This window comes from Mastacembelus armatus, chromosome 20 (genome assembly GCF_900324485.2).
Source record: "Mastacembelus armatus chromosome 20, fMasArm1.2, whole genome shotgun sequence".
Taxonomy (NCBI): domain Eukaryota; kingdom Metazoa; phylum Chordata; class Actinopteri; order Synbranchiformes; family Mastacembelidae; genus Mastacembelus; species Mastacembelus armatus.
The window spans coordinates 7,721,617-7,746,271 of NC_046652.1; the positions used below are offsets into that span (position 1 = coordinate 7,721,617).

The 24,655-nt window shown below is 41.7% G+C and overlaps 3 protein-coding genes across 5 annotated transcripts; all 3 read left to right on the forward strand.

Moving 5' to 3' along the window:
- Positions 1 to 402: 402 nt before the first annotated feature.
- tagln3b (transgelin 3b) lies at positions 403 to 4,733 on the forward strand. 2 transcript variants are annotated; one of them, XM_026291746.1, is made up of 5 exons: positions 403 to 526; positions 1,618 to 1,848; positions 2,368 to 2,542; positions 2,671 to 2,773; positions 2,885 to 4,733. In XM_026291746.1, the coding sequence occupies exons 2-5, from the start codon at positions 1,669 to 1,671 to the stop codon at positions 3,024 to 3,026; spliced, it is 600 nt and encodes a 199-aa protein (XP_026147531.1). In that variant the 5' UTR covers positions 403 to 526; positions 1,618 to 1,668; the 3' UTR covers positions 3,027 to 4,733. The 2 variants fall into 2 exon arrangements, with proteins under 2 accessions (XP_026147531.1, XP_026147532.1); XM_026291747.1 differs by having other exon boundaries at positions 409 to 1,848.
- Positions 4,734 to 5,742: 1,009 nt separating this feature from the next.
- Positions 5,743 to 7,753, forward strand: c1qtnf9 (C1q and TNF related 9). The gene is made up of 3 exons (XM_026291745.2): positions 5,743 to 6,132; positions 6,246 to 6,308; positions 6,498 to 7,753. The coding sequence occupies exons 1-3, from the start codon at positions 5,955 to 5,957 to the stop codon at positions 7,265 to 7,267; spliced, it is 1,011 nt and encodes a 336-aa protein (XP_026147530.1). The 5' UTR covers positions 5,743 to 5,954; the 3' UTR covers positions 7,268 to 7,753.
- A 281-nt stretch (positions 7,754 to 8,034) lies between these two features.
- Positions 8,035 to 24,644, forward strand: spata13 (spermatogenesis associated 13). Of its 2 annotated transcripts, none has more exons than XM_026291743.2 (14): positions 8,035 to 8,558; positions 14,109 to 15,680; positions 16,762 to 16,803; positions 17,283 to 17,735; positions 18,333 to 18,477; positions 18,683 to 18,810; positions 19,078 to 19,257; positions 20,090 to 20,269; positions 21,855 to 22,034; positions 22,149 to 22,381; positions 23,110 to 23,239; positions 23,383 to 23,758; positions 23,916 to 23,990; positions 24,097 to 24,644. In XM_026291743.2, exons 1-14 carry the CDS (start codon positions 8,550 to 8,552, stop codon positions 24,270 to 24,272), a joined length of 3,879 nt encoding a protein of 1,292 aa, XP_026147528.1. In that variant the 5' UTR covers positions 8,035 to 8,549; the 3' UTR covers positions 24,273 to 24,644. The 2 variants fall into 2 exon arrangements, with proteins under 2 accessions (XP_026147528.1, XP_026147529.1); XM_026291744.1 differs by lacking the exon at positions 8,035 to 8,558 and adding an exon at positions 11,563 to 11,675.
- Positions 24,645 to 24,655: the final 11 nt, after the last annotated feature.

Consider the following 24,655-nt stretch of genomic DNA (forward strand, 5'->3'; position numbering starts at 1 on the left):
AAGAGACAGATGCTGTAACAATCAATAAGCCTTAATAAGTGAGGGAGGCGACCAGCTGACCAAAGCAACTATTCCAACACAAACATCCGCATTTATTGATTGACTTGGTTTGTTATGATGAAGGAAAAAGGAGAGCTTTATTTTGTCAAGTCAAGCTCCAGTGTTGGTTTCAGACAAGACTTTGAAATAGAAGAATTAATTTGGCATCATTGTGTGTTTTTGCTTGCTGGTGATCATCTCATGCTGCCTTAAGCTGAGCATGCACCACAGTGACCACCGTCCGGGAGCGGTGTCATAGCGCATCCTGTATTGAGAGTCTTTAAGGGACTTCCCCCCCCCCCTTCCTGGAGGAGCTTGCATATAAAACGAATGACTCACCCCTCCCGGACAAATCGAGATCCAGTCTGGCCCGACTCGCCTTTGCTGCGCTTCATGGATGCTTCAGCAGCTCAGCATCCCCTTCTCTGCTCAGCTCAGCGGAATTAACGCTGTGACACAGGACGAAGTGACCGCTCCCTCCTCTTTAGTAAGTCCTAACTAAATAAAGCTGCTTTTATTGCTGGGGATATCGATCAGGCGTGTTTGTGTTTCCTAATGGATGCAGTGTCGCAGCTATAACGTGTGAGCTTTGCGCAGTTCCTCTTGGGTTTGTGAATTGTTGATGTTTTAACAAACCGCAGAGTGCGTGGCTGTGCGGTGTCAAGACATTAGGTGGCGGGACTTTATTTGAATTCACTCAGCTTAACTTTCAGAATCGCTCTCAAAAAGAAGAGTGTTGAATCCTCAAGTGCAGAACAAACACAAAAACCTTTTATATGCGGCACAAGAGACAGGCTCTGTCACAGGCTAAATATAGAACTGCTCTGTGTTGTGTGAACGCATGGTTTGTTATTTTGTTTTGTGCGCTGACCACGTTCTGAAAATCAATTTGATTATTTAATTTGTGCCATGATGACTGTCTGCTAGAGGTCATACTTGAACCATCATCCCATCCATGCTGGAAACAGGCGTGATTGTTACCATAGCAATAAGAGGGCTTGTTCCTGTGCGGGACAGCTGCCAGGGGCCACACCCTTCCCTGCTACAGCCTCCAGAGACGCGCCTGACTGGACTGCTGAGCTATAAGAGAGATGGGTGCCAAGGAAACAGGCCTTTTGGCTTTTCTTCAAGCACTGAAATGGTTTATGATGATGCTCCAGTGCTATATGTTTTTATTAAAAGGGAGCCATTTAAATTTCCATTTAACACACAGAATCAATAAAATACTAAAACTGTCATGATTCCCTGTTATATTTACTGTCTTTATTTTTTTCTTCCCATTATATGTTCCCTGTGACTTCAGAGCCAGCCTCTCCCACCTGCCTTTGTTCTCCTTTCCCATTTGCTCCCTCCTGCTCCACCTACACCCACCTGCTTCCCATATCATCCTGCTCTGAGTTTTCTATTAAACCTTTTTATGTACCTTGGCGTCTTTGTCCTTTATTTGCAATTGTCTACCCTGAGTTCCACATTAGAAACAGGCTACAGGAACGTTATGATAATGTTTAATCATAATATTTTTGTAGTTGGTTACAGAGTAATGTTTCATCCTCATGAGTGCTGTTTGTTCTCTTCAAGTTTACGAGCTATACACTACGTATAGGCTGCTAGAGCGTTGAAAGAGCTGCCATGGCGAACAGAGGGCCCAGCTATGGACTGAGCCGAGAGGTGCAGGAAAAGATCGAGCAAAAGTACAACACAGACCTGGAGCAGAAATTGGTGGACTGGATAGTTGCACAGTGTGGAGGGAACCTGGAGAGGCCGCAGCCAGGAAAACAGAACTTCCAGAAATGGCTGATGGATGGAACTGTGAGTGGTTGAAGTACTTGTACTTAAAATAGAAGTTACCATTGAATTATTTAAGCTAAGACAGATTTAAATAGACCGCCTTAATTTGAAATACCACGCTAAAGGTACAGTGATTACATACCTGTTTCCCTTAAAACTAATTACACATATCTATTTAATTAATAATTATTATTATTGATTAATCTGATACACACTGGTTTCAGAAAGAATTCAGATGCCTACACTAATGCATTATGATGCCTGTTATTCATATGTTACAATGCAGTTGCAGTAATTTCTCCCTTTATAACTTAAAGAGTTTCTGTGTTAGAAATAAATTCACCTGACCAGTATTCAATGCAGCCATAGGAAGTTGAATTCTCGTGACCAAAGGGACGACTTTCAACTAACTGCAAATGCTTTTTTGGTTCCATTCTCTAGAGTAAGAACTGACCAGGAAAGACAAGAGAAAGCTGTGACATACACAAAACCCCAAAACAAAACCAAATATACCAGATTTTTGAACCCCTTTTGTCCCAGATCCTCTGTAGACTCATCAACAGTCTTTATCCGAGGGGGAGGGAGCCCATCAAGAAGATTCCAGAGACGCAGATGGCCTTTAAACAAATGGAAAAGATCTCTCAGTTTCTTCAAGCAGCAGAAGCTTATGGAGTGACAACCACTGACATCTTTCAAACTGTGGATCTCTGGGAAGGTAAAGAGGCCTCATAAACCAAGATGGCACTCCCAGTTTTTCCTCTGATGATTACATTTTGTGTTACTTAATTGCTGGGCTAGCATATTACTTCATTGCAAGCAGCTGTCTTCATATGAAATGTATAGGAAAGGACATGGCAGCAGTGCAAAGGACCCTTATGGCTCTGGGAAGTGTGGCAGTTACAAAGGATGATGGTCATTACAGGGGTGACCGTGACTGGTTCCACAGGTAAAAAAAAGATGGCTGTAACATAAGAGTATCATATCGTCGCACCTGTATGCCCATTAGTTTTTTTTTTTTATAATTTAGCTCACCTTTTAAACTGTTTTATGTGTGTAGGAAAGCCCAGGGGTATCGGCGAGATTTCACTGAAGAGCAGCTACGCCAGGGCCAGAGTTTGATCAGCCTGCAGATGGGGAGTAACCGTGGGGCTTCTCAAGCTGGTATGACAGGCTATGGTATGCACCGTCAGATCATGTAGACCAGTTTCTATCAAACCTGCTCCCTATTCCAGCCCTTACTTCCATTAATAATATCACCAATGTTGTAGCCCTGTAATCTTTCTATTCCTTGTAGCACCTGCTATGTAAGCCTCAAGTTTCCTGGAATTGCTGCTTTTTCCAGTGTTATATATACATCTTGAAATGATGTCAAATGCTGTAGATCTCCTTTTCCAAGCCCTCTTTCTGATCCCCTCTTCTCTTTTTCCATGTGCTGTTCCCTCCCTAGCATTGGTAACCCTGTTTCCTTTCTTGTCCAAATGATTACTTAATGTGGAACAAAAAGTCATTTAGTCTCATAGAGAACTAAAAATTGAAATCTCTATAAAAAAACAAGTCATCAGTGTTAACCCTTTGGAGTCTTATGCTGTTTTGGCCATTCTGAATACTTTTACTTTAAGCTTTACAAATTATAACATTACAAAATGTTTACCATGCTAGTGTTATCTTTTTTCCAGCATATCATCAATGTGACCTAACAATTACATTTTCACTTCAATATGCTGAACCAACATACTGCACCCAACACATAAAATCATATTTGAAAGATTAACATGGTAAATAAATCAATTTATAGCTTGAACATTTAAACACAGGTTGTAAATGTAAAACATATAATGCTAAAATCAAACTATATATAAAATATACATGATTTTTTTCACATTTAAATTATCCTATATACATTTTTATTTGGTTTATCCTCATTAAACAGACACTAGCATAGCATTTCAAGCATGCTCTTTCAAAATAAGTTGAAGCAATGCTCAAAATCACTTGTTTTTATTTGGAAGTCACCAAGTAATTTGATCATGCCATTGTGATTAGAGACTCCTAAGGGTTAAATATATTTTAAATTTGAAAGACTGTATGCCACTGTTAGAGCATGTTGTATGCTATATATTTGTATTAATGTGATGTGAAGATTTATCATTGATAATTGTTTTTGGAGAGTCTGTTACTGTGTAAATATTTTGCCTTAAACCCAATGGAACTCAATGGCATGGACGGATTATGAGATCTGGGCCCCACCCCAAAAGGCCCCCACCTCTCCTATAGGCCTACTTCATGGAGCAAGACTCACAAACTCACAGACTCACAACATGATATGTAGTCAGTTTGTGTTCTTGTGGTTGTGTTGTGTCCCTTTGTAGACGTTTTTCATCTGTTTTGTGTTCATTTTTAATTGGTCTGTATCTCTCTCTCCATGTGTTAATTTTACACCTATTTGAACTTGTATTTTTCACTGTTTTCTGCATCTCTTTATCATTGTTTTGTCCAGTTTCTTTAGTTTTTTTGAACTTGCTTTTTTAAATTTTTTTTTTTGGTGGTCTTTGTACTACCAAAGCAAAGGTTAACAGGATCTTTATGGTTCTCCTGACCCACTGTGCCTGATAGGCCCGTTCAGTAATCCATCCATGCTCAGTGGCCTATGTCTCTGCTATCTTGTCTGAAGACCTGTTGCAGTATCCTCTGTAACCAAATCAACCACATGTTGTGCCTGATAATAGGACTGCAGAGAGATGGGTCCTGATATACTGGCCTCAAATCATCAATGAGTTCCAGTCCATTTGAGCTTTGTTACTTATTGTAATAGTTTACATCTGTGTCCATAATGTGTCCATTTTGTGTCCAAGAAAGTAAATGTGCAGTTGCCAACATGTATGACAGTCAAGTTTCCATTTCTGGTGCCAGGTAAGGACATCACTTGAATGTGTACTTTAATGTGTTTTTTTATTATTATTTTAAAATATTTATATGTGGAAGTTACTGAAAAGAATTATTACAATGAATAAAGTATGTGAATATATACTGGTGTCACACAAGCTGGGTTTTTTAAGTCAGGCGGGTTTTGTGTGTGTGTGTGTGTGTGTTTTTTTTTTCTTATCTTGGTTTTATGTGCCAGCTCCTCCCTTGAGTCCATCCCTCCTATCTTTCCCCTCTGTGCACTGCAACAGGGAGCAAAATAGACACCAGCACAGCATAATGACATTTCAAGCCTGTGTGACAGCAAAATATTGCCTTCCTGACTAACCTGGAGTAAGATATTAAATCCCTGCATGCTCAAGTCATGCTGTTTAATAGCTGATCTAACATCTGTACACCTACAAAAAATGAGTCACTGAAATATTTCTAGGAATTATTGTGCTTCTCTTTATTTTGCACAGTGTTTTAAGTGATCAGTGTGCCTCCAAGGTCTAAGGCATTCTACTGATGTTGTGCTTTGGACCACAAAAGGTCACATTTGATGTCACTGAGCTGGTTTATGAGGTCAATTGTTATTGACTGTTGGCATTTTAATTAATACAAATGAGTAATGGGTAACAGGCATGAATTAACATTTTAGCTTATTAGTGCCCACTGACTAACCTGAGGCAATTAATGGGCTGTACTTTAAATCTCAAACAAAAATATAACAGCTAATACTAAAGTGTCTGTTCCCAATGTCATCATTCTCCTGCTTTATTGAAATAACATCTATTATTTCCTTAAATCTGATATCCTGTTTTAGAATAGGAAGGTAGTATGTATAAAATAAACTATGTGGCCTTTGCATGTTTAGGCCTCACATACACTTGGAGTCAGCTTATTATTCGCCTCAGCCAGGCTGGTGATGCATAGCTAATGTCTAACAGACAGACTCAATAAGTAAACCAAAAACATGGTCCAATAACATGTCTTTTAGAGGGCTGAGGTCACTGTTGTCCAAAGTTCTTGTCCTGCCTGTACTTTCTTTAGTTGGTGTTTTGGTTGTCTATTGTTTCCTCTGCACTGTGTCTTCACACTGCATGAAGATTCATTGTGCATTTGAGGAGGACGTGGTATGAGGCTAACTATGCATTTCTGTTTTTGAATCTAAAAGTTTTTGAATTGTGGGAAATTCCTTCTGGGATTTAGGTGCATCATAGACAATGTTTCAGCTGAGGTTTAGTGTTGCCATTCTATTGGTGGTCAGGTGTGTTGCACAAGATGAAACTCAAAATAAGGGCTGTGTTTGTGGATACCCTGGAATACCAGGAGACCCAGGACACAATGGGTCACCCGGCAGAGACGGGCGAGACGGACATAAAGGTGACAAAGGTGATCAAGGTGAGTATCGAAGGGAAGATTTTGCTCTAGAATTTGTCTCTAAGCTTGTTCTCCTATAAACTTTAATTTCACAATTTGTAACAACATTATTATTTATCAATCATCAATCACAGGTGAAATTGGCCCTGTTGGACCGGTAGGCAATGATGGTACCAAGGGAGAGAGAGGAGAAACAGGTATGTACCTTCATAGTAAACTTCATCACTAGTTTTACTAGATGTATATTCTTTATTTGCAAAACTTTAATGAAGTTTATTGATTATTCGATTTTCCTTATCTGGTTTGCTGGAAATTGCATGTATTAGATACTAAACACTGAAACTACAATGACAGGGAGATTTACTGCAAATTGCTGTCACCTACAGGTGCAGTTGGTCCACTGGGACTAAAAGGAAAAAGGGGAGATAATGGAGAACGGGGGCCTCCTGGGAAAATGGGACCCCAAGGAGTCCAAGGCTCCACAGGCCTGAGAGGACTTAAGGGAGAGATTGGTCTGCCTGGGCCCCGGGGACCTAAAGGTGATATGGGGCATCCTGGACCAGAGGGTCCAAAAGGGGAAATTGGCCTTCAAGGTGACAGAGGCATTCAGGGTCCAATGGGACCCTCTGGCAGACCAGGCCCTAAGGGGGAAATTGGTGTTCCAGGTCACAAAGGCAACATTGGTTACCGGGGGGACAGGGGGCCTCGAGGAGAGAAAGGTGATATGGGTGAGAAGGGCGATGCACTTGTTATCTCAAAAAGTGCCTTCTCTGTGGGGCTCACAGCAGAAACTAAACTCCCAGCAGCTAATGCACCGATCCGTTTTGACAAGATTATTTACAACCAACAGAATCACTATGATTCACAAACAGGAAGATTCACCTGCTCGGTAGCAGGAGCCTATTTCTTTACATATCACATCACTGTCTTCTCCAGAAACGTTAAAGTGGTTCTCATGAAGAATGGGGAGAAGATCATCCACACCATGGATAACTACCAGAGCAGCGAGGACCAGGCAGCAGGGGGCACTGTGCTGCACCTAGATGTGGGGGATAAGGTGTGGCTGCAGGTGGTTGGAGGTGAGCTCTACAATGGGCTCTTCGCTGATGACGATGATGACACTACCTTCTCTGGCTTCTTAATATTTGAAGCTTAATTGGGGCATGAGACTCGTATTAGAAAGTGTGAAATATTATAAATAATAATTACAATCAGTCAGTAGAGATCAGTCTGATCTAAACTATATATTTCATTGGACATTACCAATTACCAATACTTCGCTGTGATTGTATTCAATACAACAAAATTTTATAGGCACTCGCCTTTTAATAGAATTTTTACTTCCACTTAAAAACTTTTTAATCCATTACGTTTATTTGTGTTACTTCACAAATGAAGATTGTACATGCAAAACATAGCAACCAATCCAGTTCACTGTCAAAACAACTCCATCTCAATCATCTACAAAAATAAAATACTTCCCACACATCAGTGAACTAACATTGCTTAGACTTTTTGCAGATGTAACTTTCTATAGTTTGAATTTGCAGGAGTTTTACTTGTTATTAAGGATTTTACACTGCTGTGTATGCATATGTGTGTAAAACCTGGGCAACTCTAAAACCATTAAACTGATTGGTGTGATTTTTACCTATGCCTTTTGTTTTGCTCTCGTTAGACTGATTACAATGAAGAGCAGCAGTCTGAGTCATCTCGTGTGTTTCCTTTGGTATTTGGGGAAGGGCTGTACAATAGAAATACCCGGGCCATTAATTGTCCTGGAATGACACGGTGACATGACAGGAGGAAGTCGGTGCAACACAAACTGGCAGGTCCAGTATATTTCTGTCTTCAAAGAGCTGCACGAAATCTGGAGCAGCGTCGCACAGAGCCCCGCTGTGGGCGTGGCTTTGTGGTCACAGAGTCATGAAATTAAAAATGATTGGCTGTCAGGGGGACGGTTACCCTGTGGTCAACCAATAGCATCGTTCGCAACCTGCCGGAGCCCCGCCCCCTGCAAACACAGCAACAAGTGCATTGAAGATGCTAGCGAGCTCGGTCCTCAAAGAAAGACGCGTTTCTTTGCGCTCGTTAGCGAAATGATGCGCTTTTCTTCAGCAGCGTCGGCAGCTGTCGCCTGACCCTGCTCCACTTACTTGACCACCATCAGGTTTTGCCGGTCGGCGAAAGTGAAATCAAACCCCGCGGCGGTTGCGCAACTTGGAAGTTTATCAGTGAATCCGCGAGTTAGCTCAAGTTGCTCCGCCTGTACATTGAAGGAGTCAGCCAGCCATTTGTGTCTGTCGCCCAACATGTGTGTTTCTGCGAGAGGACACCCAGTCGCTGGACCACAGACAAACTTCCTCACTATGGCCAAACAGCGACAGCAGCTGCTGTGTTGATGAGAAAGGAGGTGAGGAGGACGAACATCAGCGACTATGAGCAGGGTGAGCAAACCTTTCCGTCTTCTCTCTTATTGTACGTTAATTCTCAACGATGCCTGCTCTTCGTGCAGTTGCAGTGATCTCTCCCCCCCTTGTGTTCTCGGTTAAACCGGGACCAGAGGGGGTTATTGTAGTGCATTTCAGCCGTGGTTGTTATAGTGATGTGGGAGATGCCAGTGTGTGCAGGGAGCTGGTGAAGGAGGGGCTGTGGAGGGCAGCAACTACAAAGAGCTTTATGGCCAAAGAAAGTTAATTAATGCAGAAATAAATAAGCATTCTGGCCCCCGAGTTCTTCACGAGCTTAGAAACCTACTCAGTATAATCCCCTTTCATAGCTCCTTGTTTTCAGGAGCCCTTTCATTCTTAGCAGGTACTAACTCAGCTACACTTCTTTTGTTGTTACCCAGTGAGTTAACTGGTTATTATTTTCTCCCCAGAGAGACGCTTATGTTGGAGCTGAAGTCAAGCGTCTAGATCATTCAGTGCTATATTTATCTGCAAAATCAGTTCTTTTCCTTATAGTGTCCCCAAACCAGTTTTTACACCAGGATTCAACAGCTACAGTATAATTTTACAGTGGATTACTTTCTCTTTCATACACAGCTGCATTTCTTGTCACGTGGAACACAAAATATAGCACATTCAGCTTTGTTTCTGTAGTTTCTGACCTTAATCTGCTTTAGTTTCCCTGCTTTTACACTTGAGTCCATATAATAAGTTATTTTCACTGTGATGACTCATTCAAGTAGAAAAGGGATATTCGCATTATGAAAATAGTGTGTTCATTAGCAAAATAGGTGCTTTTAGATGTGGAGTACAAAGTTTTACCACTGACACAAATCAGTGGGAATCAGATTAAAATAGTCTCTCCTACATGATTTGGTTTTGAGGTCTTGAGAAGCTTTTCATTGGTTTTGAATGTTGATGGAGCAGTAATTGTTGTACTCCTGTCAGGTTACACTCTTGACTGTTGACAATGAGACCCAGTGATGTTTTGTCCTCGCTAAGCCTTGTACACTGTGTGGTGTTAAATTTCCGGTTGTCCGTCTCTGTGACAGTCCAAAGTAGATCAGGTGAGTGAGTGTCTGCCTGTGTCTGTGTAGTGACACTCCCTGGATTGGCCTGTACCTTTATTGTATTGTACTTCCCACGCACTATATAAAGTGTTCTTTCTGTCACATCAAACATGAGGAACTAGGTCATCGCAAAATATGAGACTTTATCCCGGAAACTAAGCCATTAGGTTGTGTGTTTGCCACATAAAGATGAGACGTATTGCAGCATCAGATATTCTGTCAAAAAGAATAATAAAGATGATGCATTTGTTGACTTTTTAAATTGATTGATTTATTTGTTTGTTTGGGAAAAGTGGGTTGATGGACTTTTAGCTTGTTACCTCTTTTTTTTTTTTTTTTTTTTTCACCATATACCCAGGCCAAGTTAACCCATAAGGTCAAGGTCAAGTCGAGCTGTTCACAACCTTTAAGTGTCATTCTCAGTCAGTTGTGAACTGCCCAGTTGTCTCCCCGATTAGACTCTCATGTGTAGATGAAACCGGTCCTTGACACAGACTGGTAACGCTCCACTAATCAGATTATTACTGGGATGGAAGAGGAGTGGGCTCTACGTAAATATAAACACTTCTCACTCGCACACACTGTTCCCTCACACAGTAGATTTTTTTTAAAATTGTTGACGCTTTTCGTCTTTCCCTGGAAACTAGCTGGAATTCTGCCTTACCAGCATCAAGGGCAAGAAGATTTTAGTAAGGACTAAAGTATTTAATACTGAATATTGTCAAGCGTTGCATAATCTTACCAGGCGATTATACAACCACACACATGAACTCAAACAAATATTTAAAAAAAAAAGAATAATTCAACAAACAAGCAAAAGTATTTGCACAGAAACAGGACAATTATTCTAAAACCTCAGAGCTGAGCTGTTGGTTCTTGTGCATTGAATTTTTAGCTCTGCGACATTTTATGGTAAATGTCTGTTTGACATTTGTCTTGTACTTCTGGATTCCTCGCAAGCTTTATCTCTGATGTGACTTGTTTTGAGCTTTAAGCTCTGTGAAAAGCTGTGAAAAGCGCTGTCATCTTAGAGGATAAAATCTGTGCTGCATGTCCACAAAAGTGCTTCTGCTTCTCTGCAAGTATTTTTTGCTTGTTTGCTGTTTGCTGTTATAAAGAGGTCTTTTGCATTTGTACTCACAGTTAAGACAGAATACAGTGACTTTTTTTTTTTCTCTAGTAGTCAGCATATGTCCCACTTACGTTTCACAGAACCCTAAATCCACATGCTGATTACAATCGCCCTAATCAGCCAATCTGCTCTTTTAAACACTATGAGGTTTTGCTTTCTAACACCCCTAGAGGTACCTCTTCCTCACTACTTTCATTTATTTTGGCAAAGAGACAACCAGTAAGGTGACAGCTTACAAAGGAATGGCAGTGTTGCTCCAGGGAAGCGGTGTCTGTCTCAGAGTTAAGCCAAAAACTGGAAAATAATAATAAGAAAAAAAATTCTTTCTTTTGCTTTTTACTCCCTGTCTGGTTCACTTTAATGTTCAGTTAATTTTGGCCTAATAAATTTTATCCTAGCTTCAGGTGGGACATACCTCTGCAGAGGTGAACTATGGGCACAAGGTCACTATGCATTTATGGCTCCTCATAAAAATCCTGGGTTTTCTATCCAAAACAGGAAGGGAAGCAATGATTTAAATACCTTTGCAGCTAGATGTTTGCCTGGGAGTGCCCATGCATGGACATGGACTGTGTGCACTCTGTGAAAGGATGTTCTAACTAATTGCGGATATGTTTTTGGAGCGCATGCTTTTAGCCCTTGTATACGTGTTTATATATCTTGGTGTGAGTTCATCCTTGTTTCTGGGAGTCTAATCTAACGGTGGCTCCAGCTGGCTGCCATGTGGGTGGGGGGACTCCTCCCTGAGCTCTTAATTAACTCTGGACCAGGGCCCCAGTGTGCCGCTCCCATCCAGAGCTTAGCAGGAGGAAGTCAGAGAGCACCAGTGAGCCTGGTGCACAAGCAGAGCAGAGACAACACAGAAAAAGTGATCTGCATTCACAGACAGTAGGGTGTGGTGTTAATGCATACGTAAGTAATATTTTTCTGGATGTTAAAATATGCATAGCTGTTGACATGGAGATAGTTATTACTTATTTTGAAGTTAGAATTTATTTTTGTTTGACTATGTTTTTTGTCAACTGGAGATGACAGGAAAATGTGCAATATCTTAAATATATTTTTAGAAATGCACTTGTTAGATAAACATTGCTGACAATATAAAGATACACTGCTTTAAGTTAAAACCATTAGAATATACCTTTTACTTTTTTTCCTCATGTGGAAAGCTTTTCATAATGAAGATAGCAACAATATTGGTCATAGAATGACAGTTTGTAAATGGCACAGTTAAGAATAACAGAAACTCAAATCCTGACAAGTTGTTTCTGTGTAAATTATTATATCCCATGTAAGTTGTTGACATTTTAAGTCTCTGTTGTGTTTGTCAAATACCATAGTCACCACCTGTTTCAGCTTGGCTCTGGCCAGCAGCATTGCCAAGTATTAGTAGACGCCAACTGGCCTGTGACAGTTGGCACCAAATGTTGGGTGAAGGCAGAAAGGTGTTGAAGGATACCACAGTTAGCAGAATGGCTGATCTCATGATCTAAGTATTGAAAACAAAAACAAGCTGCTTGAGCTATAGACATTCTTTCTTTATCTCCTGTCTTTCTGCTTTCTGCCATTGATCCTGTTTGTTTTCCAAGTCGTTGCTCAATGTGACTCTTCTGTGGCAGAGGAGGAGAAAGCATAAGAAGACAATTCAGAATGGCGTTGAAAGCAGCACATTGTTCATGAGGGGTGTTTACTGTCTGTCAGCAGCAGTGCTTGGCAGCGGTGGCTCTGTGTTTACATAAGTGTTTGGTATAGATGGAGAAAGCTGGTTGAAGTGACAGCAAATTCCACAGAAGAGACTTTGACTGAGAAAGGCCATCTGCTACTGAACATGCATGTGGAAGGGAGGTGTCCACGGTTCAGGGGACACAGTACTGCCTTTAAACCCCCAAACATGCATTCAGTCTGAAGGCATTTAGAGACAGAGACAAAATCAAAATATTTCATATTTATTATTTATTTAATTGAATACCAGAATAATAACAGTATTGTGGGCGGTGACTGTATTTGACTAAATTTAGTTTTCTTGCAGAAATTTGAATGCTGTCCACAGTGAACCTATTTTACATTATTGTACCAAACTAAATCTGAGTTGATATCTAGTCTCACACTGTGACATCATAACTACAGCCATGTGTTATCCCCATATGAGACTGAAGACTGGGTCAAATTCAGTAAACTGCTCTGGAAAAAGCATCTGTAAAATGACTACCTAGCTAAATTATTTGTATTCTCACTTCTTTTAATGCAACATTGTGAAGAAAAGCTTTCATTTAAATACACTAAATGTTGTTTTAGAGACAGGATTTCTTTGAGGATCTGGAAAATCAAGACAATGAACGTTAAAAACCACAAAAAAGGCCACTATAGGATGATAGTTATTGAATATAATATGTGGTCATTATTGTCTGTGTCTGTAGTATGTAATCTATACACTTCCTGGCAGAGCTTTTGTTGTACATCATTTATAGATGTGGCTACGCTGTGTCACGATCTCACCTTTTGAACTCCAAATAACAATAGTTGAATCTAGTATTTAAAGAAAAAAAACTGAAAAAGGTTTGAACATTTTACACATGTCCCGTGGCCCATACAGGCAGACAATAAGTCTCTGTGTATTAGAACAAATGGTAGAGCAGTGACACTGATTTTGAGGAGCATACAAGCCTGCCCCATGCCATCACCTCATCATCAACAAATTTGAGGGAAAACTGGGCAATTTATTGCATTAATCACAGTGGATTAGCAGGTTTCATTGCTTAGTCATGCTCAAAAGGTCCCACTTCAAAGGCTGTGCTGCATTAGCCACTGCTCAAAATCACACACATACACACATAAAACTGAGCTTAGCACAACACCACCTCGAACTGGGCCTCAGCTCTCCTTGGATGTTGAAATACAGCACCAAGGACAGATGCATGTAGTGTTCTCAGTGAAAAATGTCGTAGTCCTCTGGAGCCGACTGAGCCCATTGAGGGATACTTGTCTTTCTGTTTATCTATCTCTCCCTTTCTTCTCTCAGTTCCTCCTCTTTCACATGCTAACTCAGACACTGTACTGTAAACACAAAGTAGTAAATTCTCACCCTCCCATTCCCTTAATGATGCTCTCTTCATACTAATCTTCACTTTGGTAATTAAATCTTACACATATCCTTGAAAAATGTACTACAGTATTACTGTGTTTTTTTTTTTGTTTGTTTTTGCTTTTCAATTGAATATGGATTTGTTAGATCTGCTTTTACATTATCAGTTAATGTAATTTCTTCATTGCAACCTTTTAATAAGACCATGGATTTTTCTATAATGTGGCATGCAAGGATCCCTAAACTGAATCTGTGTTTTGCAGGCAGAACAAAAGGACAAAGTCTTGTCCACAAGCAAAGAGTCTCTCACCGGTTGCCAAAACTCTAAAACTGAACCATTCTTCCGGAGTCGACCCCTCAGTGATATATATCCATTTCAAGACAGAAATGCAGTCCCGTATCTGCTGTCTGGATGTGGTGCCCAGGTACAACCAAAGACTGCGGGTCCTGATGAGAGCAGACTGAATAGCATCAACTCCTCTGCGTGGTCCAACCCTGTTACAGGGCAACCTGAAGGAAACACTTACTCAACAAGAATAATGAGGCTTTTTTCTAATTCAAGGAAGGGCCCCATTTCTGCTCGTAGGTCATCCGTTGACAGTCCCACCTCACCCCACACCAGCGACAGCAACAGCACCTCCCAGTCCTGGTCAGGACTTCAAGGAATTGGAGTTGTGGACTCCTTCAAAAAGCTCCGCTCCTCTGTGCTGCAGAGCATTCAGAATAGAGGGCCACCAAACCAAGATGGAGAGCATGCCCTTTCATCAAATCAGGAAACAACTAATGGCACAATTCTGTTCAATACTGACCGTGGGCTAAATGATGCATCAAATCATGTAAAGATTACAGAAGAACACAGTGTGTCTAATAGAAATTTTACTGGTCCTAAGTTGGCTGTGATGAACCAGTGTGGCTCAGATATTGAGGACTATAATGATGAGGAAAACGAAGAAGGAGATGGTCTTACACGCAGTTCACGGTTTTCAAGGAGTATCAGGAGAGCGTATGGAACAGGACGAATCTCTTTATTTGATCTGGACAATGGAAGAGCCACAGCCACCAACACAAATAAATCCACTGAGACTCAAAAAACAGATCAGACGTCCAAGGACAATGTCCAAACAGAGAACATGAATGAGAACACAAATGTGAAAGTGCTGGGCAGACTGAGCAAAAGTGCAGAAAATCTTCATATATTTAAGTCACCTTTCAGACGCAAAGCCACATCCACAGGTCTTCCTTCAGCTCAGGAAAACCCCCAGAGAACATCCATGTCAAACGGGGCACAAAACATCCAGAGAACAGTCAGTGCCTCCTCAGTGGACCTCCAGGGATATGCAGTGAACAGCAGGAAGGGGCCTGTGAAAACCAAGGTTCCAATGCTGAAGCTCGTAGGCAGCATGACCGACCTAAGTGTCCGACGTAGACAGAGTTCCTCTCAAAGCCTCACCTCTCCATCTCCCATGTCACCCCTGAGCCGTCTACATGACAACTACTCCCGCCGTGTGCCTTGCCTACAAACCAGTGAACGACAGCGCAGGCCATCGCCTGTCAGAGCCAGAGTCATGTCTATTGAACACACCCCACTGGTTCATCACCCACCTGATTATGAGATTGGACCACAGCAGCATCAGGTCCTTATCAGCCCGGATTCTGTCGATCCCCCAGATAGAATAGAGCAGACTTCACCTGGTATCTCTGCTCATTATGAATCACAGTGTGTAGTCACAGCAAGTGGCTCTAAACAGATGGCAGAATGTGAAACATCTCTACTCAGCCAAAAAATATCTTCACAACAACAGGAGCAGGCTGAGGTTAAGCTGCTAACTACTGAGGTAAGGGCACAAATTGGCAAGTCATGTGCAGAAAGATGCCAGGATCATAAAGTCCAATGGTTCAGTTTTCTTGGTAAATTATAGGTTTAATGATTGTTGCCAGAGAGTATTGCCTGGCAATTTCCATCACAATGTTCTGATGTATGACCATCTAGTTAGGTTCTTATCTTTATTCATCAGGTCTGTTTGATTAAGGAGCTTCTTACTCTGTTCAGATAGAATGGACAGTGGCTAAACTACACAAATCTGCAGAGTATTTCACGTTATCACACACCAGAAGAACCTTTTATAACAAGGACTTAAAAGTCATGAGGTTACAGATTAGCCCTTTTTTAAGTTTCAAAGAGGAAGGAAACACTGGGAGTCAGGAAAGCTTGTATCTCCTCCTTATCGCGTAGAACAGTGCAGTCATGAAGGATGCAAGTCCTCCAATTGAATGAGATCGGTCCAGGTCTTTAGAAATTAAACGACACTCGTTTGAATCGTGATTTTATGGAAGTGATCTTTGAGTCTGGCATGATAACCACCACTACTGAGATAAGTTTTCGTATCAACGTGTTACTTGGCAGTATGGTGCCAAAAGCAGAGATCCAAAGTCCACTGACCTAGACATAATGTTGCTTCACCCTCCTTTTCCTGTCAGTTGTGTTTGATATGCAGACTTTTTCTGCAGCGGGGTCACATGCAAAAGCCAGCTGTTCTGAGCTACCAGGCACACTGAAGGAGCAGACTGAGTTAATGATTAGGCTTACGATTAGTGGCCCTTGCGCAAAACAGCTCCAGAGTCCTGTTGCTGTAGGAGGGTAAGCGGCTATGAGTGAGTACAGCCCTGCCTCACTTCTCTCCCTTACCTCCTGACTGCAACCCAGTGGATCAAAGTCCATCACTATGGGTACTGGTCCTGGGATAGCTAGCAGGACCAGTAGGTAGACTGGCCAAAGCACATTTCGTTTTATCCATGTGTTTATGGTGCTAAGGGGAAGATTTCAGCTTTGAAGATGGGAAATTAGGTAATTGGTCTCAAGGACACAGGCCAGTCTGTGTGTTCACAATGGTGCTAATCAACTGTATGCCTTTCCAGTGTATATGGCAGGGATTGGACCCGGAGCGAGAAAACGAAGAGGTGAGATTATTGATATAATTCTTTGACTAACAAACTTATGACAGCACTTTCCAAATGACTAAGTTAGTTAGTCCATTAGGCAATATTTGCTGGTGAGCATACAATACTTTCTGATATACATAAGAGCATGATAACATTTAATTGTTGAATATTTGTGCAGTTTCTGTTGCAGTTCTTGTTTGAACTTGATAACCACAGGGGTTGACTGTTCAATATGTGAAGCTGTGTGAACTTTCATGTGATAATCAAGTTTCTCATGAAAATCCTGATAAAGTTCACTGAAATAGTTTTGCACTGATTCTAGTGGGTCTGACTTGAGATCCAGCCAAAACTTCTAGTTGGGCACTTTATGACTTATCATTTTGCACTATTTCTGATTAACAGATTTTTTTCTCAGCAGACGCAATGTCTCAACATCTCTCTACACTGCAGGTTGTCGCAACTTAAGCACTGTTGTGTTTTCAACTTTTTTTCTCCAGGTGACATCAGAACAACAAGGGGGAGAAGCACTTCTTGAAACAGAGGAAATCTCTCCAACAACCAGCAACAGCAGCACACCTCCTGTACCCCCTGCACGGCTGCTGGAGTCACCCACAGATGCAACCGCAGCTTTCACAGAAACGTCCTCCATCAAGCCCAGGCAAAGGACTGGGCACCCAAGACCTCGGCCCATCTCTGACTATGGGCAGCTCATTTCCAGGAAGCACTCCATTCCCCTTGAAGAGACAGAAGTGCAGGCTGAGGAAAGGACAGAAAATACACCATTGTATAATACCTGCAGTGATAATGACACATATGGGAATGGACAGAGTCCCAAGAACTGCAGCATGAATGGGGATGTTCAGGGCAGGAGGCAGAGACCGATCTCAGTGATAGGAGTCCTGGATTTCTTCCCTCCTGAAGTTGAGGAGAAGGATGAATTCCAGCCTTCTGTAAGCTTCAGCAGTCTGTTTAGACCCTGATAGAAGTATTAAAAAATGCAATTTGTTGTAACTAGGGTTCAGTCCATAGTTTGGCATCTACAAAGTCTGTGAAGGTCATGCTTTGCAGACAATGTCCTTCAGGTGATGCTGCCCCTGATTTAAGATACACCTAGTAAATGTCTTTGTTATTAGGAAAGACAACAAACCTAAGTGTATAAAAATATCTTCCTGTGGATGTCATCTTTTTTAAAATTAAATCTTAAAAAATACATTTAATCTTTAATCAAATAATACCCATATAATATAGGCAGAGCATCACTGTAAACAGATGTTTCTTGATGCAAACATGCATGCAGCTCAGCTTTCTGTAACATTACAATAGAGTGAGGTGGAAAATGGATAAAAATAAGTAAATGTGTTTGTTGTATTTATAGAATAAATATTTTTCTAGTTCTTAACGTTTGAGGACATTTGGATTTAAAACACGTGAAATTATTTATTTAAAAAAAAATTATGTACATTAAAAATTATGTCCTGTATCATTGATCAAGAGTTCAGCAGGACATTGAGTAAAACTCAGGATGTGTCTCTTTGCCTTCTCTGCAGCATCTGTCACGGCCACCCATCCCCTCCCACCAGGTGCCCCCCTACAGAGCAGTGTCAGCCAGGTTTCGCCCCTCTGCTCTATCCCAGAGCACCCCCATTGGACTGGACCGTGTTGGACGCCGGAAGCTCCACAGAGTGCTGAGCAGTGAGAACTGGGGTTGAGATGATTCAGTTTTAGGTTGAGAGGCTGGGAATGTTGATGTGCATTGAAGGCAAATGTTGGTATGGAGCCAGGTGTGGGTGTCTGCATTTGTGGCTTATTTGGGGGATTTTTTTTTTTTTTTTTGTGAAATCTTGTCAGAAGAGCTTCAGCTCCACATAGTCCTTTATGCCCTGTTTATGTGTTGCAGATGGTGTGTCTGAGCGCTCGACGACACTTGATGACAGTGTGAGTGAGGAAGACGAGAGCAGCTTCGATGAGCTTACTGATGTCACACCCTACCTTCAGCCAGGGGTGGAGATGTCTGTGCTCAATGAGGTAAAGCTGAGGAGCATAACTCACATTGCAACATTCACAGACAGAGCAAGAATGCGTATTGAATTTACGATGCTACTTTTATCTTGTATGGCTCCCTTGTGAACAGCCATGTGAAAGTGTTTTCATGTGTGCCTTTAAGACGTTTGGCCACAGTTCAACACAAGAGAAAAACACTGCAGTGTCTTAGGTCTAAACATAATCTTACATGTTAGACATGAACTTGGCCTGCATGTAATTGTATCTTCATCTTATCTCTTTGCTGCTCAGTGGATAAGCTCAGGACAAACAGTATATGCTGAGGCTCTCTGGGACCATGTGACCATGGAGGAGCAGGAGCTGGCCTTTAAGGCTGGAGATGTTATCCGTGTCTTGGAAGCCTCACATAAGGACTGGTGGTGGGGTAGGGGGGCTGACAGGGAGGCCTGGTTCCCATCCAGCTTTGTGAGGGTAAGTAGGCTTTATGACCCTGCAAGTGACGCATGTTTGCACTCCAGCATCACAGAAAGCCCCAAACAAACCTCACCAACCCTCTTAACATTGTGTGTGGAAGGGTTCATCTGGCTCCTGTTGTGACCAGTGCTGACTGACAGTTTAGTCTTCAATAGCTACAGGCCGCTGTGGCCATGGTGAGGTTATTTGATTGGCAGGTGTGAGTCTGGTGTTTAATTGCTTGTAGCTAATTTTGTGTTGCTAAAGAGGAGCTGGGGCCTGTACAACAAAGTTGTTTTCCAGCCATCTTTGCCCTTAAATAAATGGCTGTCGGTTTTTACAGTCTGAAGTAAGAAAGGGTCAAATGTCACATTCGTGATCTTTGTGAAAAATTATAGACATTATTTGTGGTTGGAGCTCTTTTATGAAAAAGCTAGTCCCTCAGTTTTTTTATGAGGAAGAGACATGTCGCCCATTGAAGGATGGTTTTATTCCCTGTTTAGAAATTTTAGAAAATAGAGAAAACATAGTAGCAAAACAAAGTAGCAGCCTTAAACTTAAACTCAGGTTTTCTGCTTCCACAAAGCTAGCTTGCTTTGAACCAGGTTAGATGCTGCACATCTGACCTGCAGCATAGGTTTTTGATTGCATAATGACAATAATAGCTGGATCAGTGATACCGGTCTAGAACCGAGCGCCAATGTTAGATTCCGTGATTTATTTGTTTGGTAATTTGTAGATTATAAAAAGAGAAATCATTTTTAACTTTGTGGAAACCTAATCTAAACTCTTGTTTTCTTAATTGCTGCTCAGGAGCAGCGTATTTATTTTTGTGGTAAATGCGTTTCAGGTGCGTGTAAACCAGGTGGACTCCAGTGCAGAAAGTGTGGAAAGTGTAGCGGACCAGGAGGATCCAAGGCCCAGGGACACACACAGTGCTCAGCACAGAGAGCAGATGAGGACTAATGTGATTAAGGAAATCATCAGCACTGAACGCATCTACATCAAGCATCTAAAAGACATCTGTGAGGTATGGCTTCAACTTGATCACAGCATTTATACAGTGAAACCTTTGCAGCCAATAGACATTAAAGTTTAGAGCTACTGCTCTCATCGTACTTAAACCTGTATATAGAGCATCTGATACCTTTGCAGTGTCCAATAAACCTTCAACTTGGTGCTGATTCTGATCTCAGCCACTTCACACTCAGCTGCAAACTGCCCCAGTGCCTGCTGAAGATCAGTCTAATTATGTCAACAGGACCGTATCATCTGCAAAAAGTAGAAATGCAATTCTAAAGCCCCCAAACCAGACACACTCTTCCCCCCAGCTGCACTGTGAGATTCTTTCCATGAAGTTCATAAACAGGATTTGGGACCTGGGACAGCTCTGGCAGAAGTTAACACCCACTGGGAACATGTTTGCATGGACACTCTTGGTTACATAAGGACAGAGTGGCTCAACCCCAGTACCCAGTACCCCCGCAGTGTCTCCCACAGGAACTCTCAAGGAACCCACAGGCCTTCTCCATGTCTGCAAAACACATGTAAACTGCATGGGCAAACTCCCTTGATGCTTCCCATATACGTGCAAGGAATAGAGTCCATTGCACCACAGCCAGAATGGAATCCATATTGTTCCTCCTGGACCCAAGGTTTAACATTCAGTTTATTAAGGCTCCTTTCCAGCACCCTGGTATAATCTTGAAGTATATCATAATCAATCCAAACTCACCACCACTGGTGGTCAGTTCTCTACTCTTCTTTTCACGAGTGTCCAAACCGTACTGTCTCAGATCTAATGGATCATCAGTCTGAGACCTAGGGTGTTCTGGTACCAAGTACGCTTATGAATCACCCTGTGTTCGAGAACAATGTTGGATAGTCCATGACTAGCATAGAAGACCAGCCACAAAACACCACTTGGGTCAGGTCAGGTAGGTCATTCCTTCTGATCTCCAGTCACGCCCCTCCAGGTTTCTCCATCATTGCTGACATGAGCATGGAAGGTCCACAACCAGGTGGTGCAATATCCAGGAAACCTCCAGGTAAACTCCACAGCAGTGCTCAGCTGGGGACTCATGAGTATCCTCACACTCCCCTGCTATATTGTTGGTACTGCTGCACCTCCTGCATCAGCTCTGGTTTCTTCCACACCATAGAGGTCACATTCCACTTTCTTATATCCTGCCTATGATGAGAGGGATCGGCACGTCCAGGTCAACGAACTAACATGCCACCAAGCTTACACTGCACCCAACCCCAATTTCTATCCCTGCATGTAACGGGCCCCAGGTTTAGCCACTGCATGTACTTTTTTGGGCTTTGCCTGGCCAGGGTCCATGAGTCAGGCCTGGTCACCTGATGCCCACTGGCAAGCTCCCCTTCCAGGTCTGGCACCAGAAGGGGAGGGGCGGTTTACCTAATCTGGGTGAGGTAATGCCCGTCTAAAACATTCTCTTCATTAGGGTCGTGTCAACCAATATTTCTAACAAACTACATTTGTATTTCAGAAATTACATAATATTACAACCGTTTTTCCTGTTCAACACTGAATTATTTTCATATATTCTTTCAATAATAATATACTGGTTTTCGATATGTCTATCTTCCAGGGTTACCTCCGCCAGTGCCGTAAACACCCTGACATGTTTACTGAGCTGCAGCTGAAGACCATCTTCAGCAACATAGAAGATATCTACAGGTTTCAGAGGCAGTTTCTTAAAGATCTGGAGAAGAAGTACAATGAAAACCAACCACATCTCAGTGAAATAGGCTCTTGCTTTCTCTTGCAGGTAGTGGTTGCACACAGTTTTCACATTACTTTCATTAAGTGATTTATTCACCGGATTCAGTGTTACTAATTTATTTGTTGTAAAGGGTCATTGAATGTCTGCTCTTTTTACTAGGGGGACGGCTTCTCCATCTACTCAGAGTACTGTAACACTCATCCAGCAGCCTGTACTGAGCTACAGCGCCTCATGAAGCTGGGCAGATATAAACATTTCTTTGAGGCCTGCCGACTCCTCCAGCAGATGATTGATATCGCCATTTCTGGTTTTTTACTCACCCCTGTCCAGAAGATCTGTAAATACCCCCTGCAGCTGGGGGAACTGCTCAAGTACACCCCAAAGGACCACAGGTACTGTTCTGGAAGTTCATCACTTTACTATATATGCTGCACTTACAGCATTTTTGCATCACTATGGACACTCTCTGGAGGGAAGTGAAGTTTCCATCTTTACATGTTTGCACTGAGAGTAAAACGTATTTTCATCTACCCCAAAAAATAAAAAAAAGAGTACACACTAAAGGTATATATCATAAGTCATCTAGTTTGAGTGTTGACACTGTTTGTACCTGTGGGACCACTGATCTTGTTCCCATGGATACATTCAACTTTACAAAAACGATATCTTAAGTTAATATGTGTAATAATGAAGATGTCCTGTCTGTAGTATAAATTTACATTTTACAATGAAAGCTATAAGAAATTAAGAACATTTTTGTTCCCATGATGCAATGCTATTTTGTATATAGCATTGCATCATGGGATAAATAACCATTAATGGCCCCATCGTTCATTAACTTATCTGCAGTTATTCAGGTCTGCATTATGTTTCAACCACTAGGTTTCAACCATCCATCCATTAATGCAGATACTACATGAAGGTCCTGGGGTTGAAAGGGATTCAAACTTGGAACTTTCTTATGTTACAGCCATTTCATGTTAAATAAAGTGCTCATGGTTAATCCCAGTGGTTTTATTGCCTTTTTTCTATGATTGAAGTATTACTGTAAAAGGGAATGTATTTTTAGTCAGTTTCTATTGAGAAGGGCCTTCGGCTCACTGTTTCTGATTTGTTGCAGTGACTACAGCGGAGTTAACAAAGCATATGAGGCTATGAAGAATGTGGCCAATTTAATAAATGAGAGGAAGCGACGACTAGAAAGTGTCGACACTATTGCGCACTGGCAGGTCGCCATTCTGCACTGGGAGGTGAAGAATATTAAACATGTTTAGTTTGATGAATAATTATTTGTCTTCTGTATGTTGTGCAAAGCATATGCAAAGGACAATAATTAATACTGTACAAATCTGTTGACACTCATATGTGTTTCTTTGCAAATGTGTTTGTGTAGGGACCTGATGTGCTGAAGCGAAGCTCAGAGCTGATCCACTCAGGTGAGATGACTCGAATCGTCCGACAAGGCAAAATGCAGCAGCGCAGCTTCTTTCTGTTTGACCACCAGCTAGTCTTCTGCAAAAAAGATGTTCTGCGCAGAGATCTGCTCCACTACCGTGGACGACTGGATATGGACCAGACAGAGGTGGTGGACATGCCCGATGGTCGGGACCCAGACCTGGGCTTAACCCTGAGGAATGCCCTGCGTCTGTGCCATGCCTCCACTCTGGAGTTTGTTTGTGTGCTGTGCTGCAGAAAGGCTCAGGACAAGCAGAGGTGGTTAGAGGCTTTTGCCAAGGAGAGACACAGAGTAAAGGAAGACCGAGAGATGGGTGAGTCGTGCAGAATTGTTTTCACTGATAATATAAAACAGCTACTGTGGATAAATGTCAGATAAAAGGTGAACAGGGCAAAAAGATTGTTGAAGATGGGCGTAGTTAGAAATATTTTGACCTGAAGGTGTATTTGTGTGTGTGTGTTTCTTGGCAGGAATGGAGATCAGCGAAGAGCAAAGGAAACAGGCCATCGTTAATGCTAGAAGAGCCAAGCAGGGGAAGAGCAAACGTAAGGGAAATAATTGGTGTAATGACTTTAAGCCACTTTGTTTATTTTCAGTTTCATTTATTCAAATTCAAAGTTGTGATTTTTGTTTTGTCCGTTCACCTTTTAGCTATTGGTTACTCCAGTTCTGTCCCACCACACCACCAAAACCTTCATCCACTTCACCAGCGTCACATCACCATTCCAACCAGTGTGCCTCAGCAGCAGGTCTTTTCATTGGCTGAGCCCCCAAAGCGAAAGCACCTGTTGTACAACATCACCCACAGCCCCTTTTTTAGGAAATGAAGCTGTGCTCCACCATTTTTTCTTTCCTCTGTGCCAGATCAGAGCATGCCCAATACGTCATGAACACTCAAAGAACACTATTTATACTGTTTTGTTTTTCCTGCCTTTGAATGTATGTTCAAGTTTTGTTTTCATGCCTCATGTCTTTCTTATCTGTCTGTTTTTATTACCTGATCATGTTTGGTGCCTATACTTTGAAAGGGGCATGACAGAAGTGTTAAAATAGTGACTTTGTCCATTTTGTTGCCGTGTTAAAGATGCTGCTCACTTAAACTCACGAAACCCGATCCTTTCGTTTTAATTCCAGCTGCTAAAAATAAACATAAATTAATTCATACTCTAACATTTGTAAATAAAGCTCTTATAAAAACATGAAATTGTTA